This window comes from Humulus lupulus, chromosome 5 (assembly GCF_963169125.1).
Source record: "Humulus lupulus chromosome 5, drHumLupu1.1, whole genome shotgun sequence".
Taxonomy (NCBI): domain Eukaryota; kingdom Viridiplantae; phylum Streptophyta; class Magnoliopsida; order Rosales; family Cannabaceae; genus Humulus; species Humulus lupulus.
In genome coordinates this window covers 243,772,136-243,777,920 of record NC_084797.1, presented here as the reverse complement: position 1 = coordinate 243,777,920, position 5,785 = coordinate 243,772,136, and the positions used below count along the sequence as shown (strand labels likewise).

Below are 5,785 nucleotides of genomic sequence, written 5' to 3'. Positions count from 1 at the left end.
GTAACGAAATCCATGACTATGTAGATTGATAATGATGATAATGATCCTTTGGTATATATTTGAAGTAAGAAAAATAATTGAGATAGCCAAAAACACATGGTTTTGTTTTCACATAGCAAAGATGATTGTGAATCTTGGTATAAATAGTTAAAATACATAATAAAAAGATAATTTTTTTTATTTAGTTTGGTTACCAAACTTGGTATGTGGTCTTTTCTTTTCTCAATTGTGTTAGATCCTTTTCCACTTTTAGATACGCCAAAAGCTTACACACAGAAACAATTTATAGAAAATGACAGATTTTCAAACTGCAATATCCAAAGTTCCAAACTTTGTAGTTTAGTTCTTTCTACTTTCAAAGCACAGGTCTTCTTGTTAGCTCAGCTTAGCTTGACTTTGATTAGAGCTCTGTTTGGCAAACTCAAATCAGAGCTCTGTTTGGCAAACTCAAATCAGAGCTCTGTTTGGCATTAAACTTCCATACATCACTTCATTTTTCTTCAAGCACCCTTTTCATATTTTCTTTCCTACCAAACAGAGCTTTAAGTATTTTCATTGCTACTTAATCAGAGAATGAATTTTTTTCTTTTTATTGGGAGCTTATTTTATTATTTCTTCATTTTCTAACCATATTTTCAACTTCTGAAATGATGTATCCAACGACCAACTGTATGGCCGTTTTTTTCTTTTTCTTTCTTGTAATGAAAATCTTAGACATTATTTCAAAACATTCTTGAAATTTCCGCAGAATATGTTATCTTGTTTAAAAGACTTCCATTTTTCTTTTACAAGAACACTCCTAATAGATACTCTACTCTATCGTTTAAAATATCTCATCAAAACACATATTTTTCTATTTTACCTCTAAGTTTTACATTATACTATACATCAGTTTCTCTATATATTTTTCTACATCATTTAAATATTATATAATTAAACATATTTTATTAATTAAAATAAAATAAAATAATTAAAAATAAATATATACTAAATAAGAGAGAAAACTTATAAAGAAAAATAATAATATTAAAATATTATATAAATAATATGTAAATATTATGTAAATATAGATATGAATTAATTAAAATTTGTGCATAACTATTATAAATATATGTATAAAAGAGCTGATGGAAGATGTTTTTGTGAGTTTTAACTAAATATTATAGAGAAAGTGTATTACAAAATGCATCACCAAAACATATATTTTTATAATGTATCTCAAACTTTTACATTAAACCATACATCAACTTCTTTATTTTTCTCTACATCATTTAAATATTATATTTTTAAAAAATATTTTAATTATTTTAACAAATAAAATAATTAAATATAATAATATCACACTCATATATATATACAAAAATTTATAAAAAAAAATAATAAAATATTTATGGCTTGATGAATAGTATTTCACTACATATAAAAAAATACTATTTATTTAGGTAAAAAAATATAAATTTACATCACTCATTAGAAGACTATTTAACTATTTTTTCTCTATATTATAAATAATAAGATATTTTAGCTACTCCATTAGGAGTGCTCTAAATAATTAAAATACAAACCAACAAATTCCACAAAATCCTTCGTGATCAACTCCATGTTTTTTGGGATATAAAGTAAAAAAATCAATGGTATAATTTATAGCATAAATAGCTTAATCAAGCACAACATTTTTCATCAATTATGCATATATATATATATATATATATATTAATCTATATGATGCTCTACTGGTCCCTGATTCATTTTCCTAAATGAGGTCATTGTGTGAGATATACAAAACATGGATAAAACAGCTTGGGATGAACTTCAATGACATGTACATATTGTTGAGATATATCTGTGTTGGTATTATGATTGAACCAAAAAGAGTATATATTTATATATATATATATATATATATATTTATATAAATTCTCAAGCTTGTAACTTGTGACAGATGCTGGAGTTGGGATTCGCCATGGAGCCTGCAGATATTGAAATTGAAACTAAGTGTACGTGAGTTCACTACCACAGATTTGGATTTTGTACATTGTTTTTTTATCACGTTGATTAGCACTTCAAAGATAAGTAAAGATAAGCTACAAACACAAGAGTAAAAGAAAGAAGAAGACTTAGAAAAAATGAACATCCAATAACAGACAAGTTTGAACTTAAGTCGAAAATTTATTATTTCCAACATCTCATCACTTGAATGTAATTGGTAATGAGTGGAGTAACCTATACTCTTATAAATTATTGAATATATCCGCTCTCTTTTTGGACCGGTTTTGGATTTGGATCAGATACATTAGAATGTGGTGCATGGTAAAAAGTATGAAATTCCATCTCAAAATTAATTGATGATGAGTAGAGTAACACATACTCTTATAAATTGTTGAATATATCCACACATTTTCCATGTGGGATATTTTCTCTAACAGACTATAAGGTTGCCTATGACTAGCTACTATTTATAGATGTTTTATCCATGTTTGAGTTTTGAATGATCCAATAACTCATTTGTTTAATATAGAGTATTAAACATGATTATTACACCAGTTACAAATTTTGAATTCAAACTAAATTGTACAACTCCTATTAACATTATAATGTGTTGATTTGCAAATTTGTAACTCTTATTCACACTATAATGAGTTAAGTTACAAGTTTTAACTCTGGTGTAATTCTGATTTACACATTTAAGATACAAGACCAAGATTTATAACTCTTATTTTTTGAACATCTATATATTACTGTTTTTGTTTAATCAAATATGATATATTTGTTTTTTAAAATTATATTAAGTTGATTGGGAACAAACATAAGATATCAAGTTAGCTCTAACCGAATTAATTTTTTTACTATATTCTTGCATAATAATTTCAAAGTTAAGAATGCAAGTATTTTGTTTTTTATATTTTAAAATATATGTACGGTTGCTTGCCCCGAGGTGAGTCCAACTCGAGTCAGGTTGAGTCCAACTCGGGTCAGGTGGTTTTCACTTACTGAGACATTAGTTAAAAATGAGTGTGTAACCACCTGACCCGCACTGGACTCTGTCTTAAACCAACACTACATTAATCTTAAAACATACATACAATAGAATTTTACTTACATATATCAGAAAAACATGGCTGTTTGGACACCGGATCCTCCTCAAATGGGGGTGGAACTTGACCGTAAGCCATCTCACAACTCATATCTTCAAAATCTGTGTGGAAAACCAGAGAAATACTTCATTGATATGTAATGGTTATCAGTTAATCAAACACAAAATCAATCTCAGATTTAAGAAACTTGGGGCATTATACAAAATTAGAGCTACAAAACATACTTGGTGTCATGGTCAAAGGAAGGCCAAAATCATTGGTGAAGAAATCTTGGGTTGGAATCTTGCACATATTCACACACATTCCAACACAACCACTATTCTCCAAGTACCTTTTTGATCATGAACAGTGTGAATTAGGCTACATTGTTAGAATGTGACTGTATATTCTAAGTTATAGCATTATCTCATTTACAAATTATACTCTGTATTAGTGAGTAACAAAAAATCCAAAATCCAAATTCTTATCCTCAAATTGATATGAGACAGAGTCTATATACCTGCACTTTTTTATAAGGACTCCACTTCTTTGCTTCACCCCATTGACCTCAACTTCTATAACCTAATTTAAAAGAAGAAAAAAAGTCCTTTTAGTTTAGTGGAATAGTACCACTAAGGAAATATTATAAAAGAGAATACATAATAAGGTATAACTTATCACCTCAGAAGGTCCAACTAGCCAATGAAAAAAAGGAACAGTTAATGCTGCATTGAACTCTGCAGCCCACCTGGTTGGTGGAAATAATTTCCTGAACTGCAGAGATCAGAAAGAAGTTATAATAACCATTTTAGCTACCAAAACAAACACTCTCTTGACACATTATCATAGACCTTATATGAGATAAATTTAGGAACATAATAACATCAAAACCCACTCCATAAACCACACTCATTAACACTGTTATGTCATGTCAAACCTTAACAGGTTTCTAATATCCCAATCTAAGCATTTGCTTCAATTCAAGCACCAAATCTTGTTCTGCATTCTAACAGTCCAACCTTTTTTTGATATGGTATGGAACAGGGAAAGAGAGTTTAGAGTTTGAGTTTGAGTACATACATAATCATAGCTACCCAACCCAAGCATTGCAATGCTATGAACACAACTTCATAAAAACAGTATCAATTTTAATGCTATGAACACTGTTATGTCATGTCAAACCTTAACAGGTTTCTAATATCACAATCTAAGCATTTGCTTCAATTCAAGCACAAATCTTGTTCTGTTCTAACAGTCCAACCTTTTGATATGGTATGGAACAGGGAAAGAGAGTTTAGAGTTTGCATACATACATAATCATAGCTACCCAACTCAAGCATTGTAATGCTATGAACACAACTTCATAAAAACAGTATCAATTTTAACGAGACTCTTGTTTGAAAGTGCTATCACATCAGTTAAGAATGGTTTAAATTCTAGTAATTAGATAAGAAAAAGCAAAAATATGTATGTCCACCTGAGCAGGCGCACCTGGGGGCAGCATAGACAAGAGGACCTCACGAACCACCTCCTGCTGCTGCAGCCGAGACCTTCCTTGCATAACTCTCTTAGAAACCTCAACAAAGCTGTCGTAGTCATAATCCCAAAACCCCTTTCGGCTCTCTGTTTTTTCCTTCGGCGGAGCAGCGAATTTGCCCATTTTGCGAGCAAAGAGAGTCATGAAAGCCCTCTCCAAAAACCCATCATTGTATTTGGTTTTCTCACCGAAAGGAGCCGGCTTTCCCGACGGCTCCGCTATCCCACACCGCACCACGCCACCGCCGCCGTAATGGCTACCTCTTGATTTGGTACTACTCAATGGGTGGCTTTTGGGAAGCTGAGGCGGAACAAACTGGACGGCTTGGAAGCTTAGAACCACCATGAAAATTGGTCTCTTTTACCATACAAAGAAAAAATGGTAGCTGGGGATGGAGTGAAATGTGGTGGTTTTTGGTGTATTGGGTCTGCGTTTGAGTGTACTGAAATGGCTATGGTGAGTCGGTGATGATGATATGAAATGGCGTGTGGTTGGCACTCGGCAGAGCCTGAGTTCGTTTTGGTCTCCATGGGAAGATTATGGCCATACATTTTGTTTGTAGCTGCTATGGTTGCTTTTACGTTGCTATAATGACAAATGTACCCTTCCTTTATCGGTTGTTTTATGATTATTTGACATGAGCAATCTATCAACTCCAATGTCAACAGTACTCAACTTAGATCTTTAAAAAAAAAAAAAAAAAAAAACGGGTTTGTACTTTTTTGTACCCTTTGTTTTTTCTTCATTATCTGTTTAGACTCTGTGTTTTGATAAATTATTTTTTGGACTCTATATTTTGTAAAATTGTTAAAATAGAACCCTAAACTCGCTTTTGGTCAATGTTTTCTCAACTAAAATCACAAATAATTTATCAAACTAACAATTCAGAACAAAAATAAAATCATCCTGCTTAAAAACTGTGTTGTTATATTTAATTTTTTTCTTCGTCAAAATTAAGTTTAGAGTTCTATTATAACCATTTTACAAAACATAGGTGTTAACCAAGATTTTCGGCAACTGTATTAATAAGTGATATTTACTAATAATAATAATGAAAGCAGAAAAGCAACACGGGACTTTTACGTAGTTGGGGCGTTAACTAGCCTTAGTCCACGAGTCTATGTTATTAGAGCTTGAAGAAGCTTTTACAATTGAGTTTTTTTTCTATATTTTG

At 30.9% G+C, this 5,785-nt stretch overlaps 1 protein-coding gene across 1 annotated transcript; it reads right to left on the bottom strand.

Annotated features, from left to right (window-relative positions):
- Nucleotides 1–1,572: 1,572 nt before the first annotated feature.
- Nucleotides 1,573–5,148, bottom strand: LOC133778706 (beta-carotene isomerase D27, chloroplastic). The gene is made up of 6 exons (XM_062218713.1): nucleotides 4,552–5,148; nucleotides 3,756–3,848; nucleotides 3,595–3,656; nucleotides 3,320–3,426; nucleotides 3,101–3,196; nucleotides 1,573–1,970 (listed from the first exon to the last, which is right to left on the bottom strand). The coding sequence occupies exons 1-6, from the start codon at nucleotides 4,954–4,956 to the stop codon at nucleotides 1,921–1,923; spliced, it is 813 nt and encodes a 270-aa protein (XP_062074697.1). The 5' UTR covers nucleotides 4,957–5,148; the 3' UTR covers nucleotides 1,573–1,920.
- Between the last annotated feature and the right edge of the window lie 637 nt (nucleotides 5,149–5,785).

What these genes read in the sequence shown, in the direction of transcription:
- LOC133778706 (XM_062218713.1), bottom strand. Translation starts at nt 4,956, where the DNA reads ATGGTGGTTCTAAGCTTCCAAGCCGTCCAGTTTGTTCCGCCTCAGCTT. An exon ending in TCCTTTGACCATGACACCAA is followed by an intron (nt 3,197 to 3,319) that starts GTATGTTTTGTA and finishes TTTTCCACACAG; the next exon opens with ATTTTGAAGATATGAGTTGT. An exon ending in GCCATGTTTTTCTGATATAT is followed by an intron (nt 1,971 to 3,100) that starts GTAAGTAAAATT and finishes CAATATCTGCAG; the next exon opens with GCTCCATGGCGAATCCCAAC.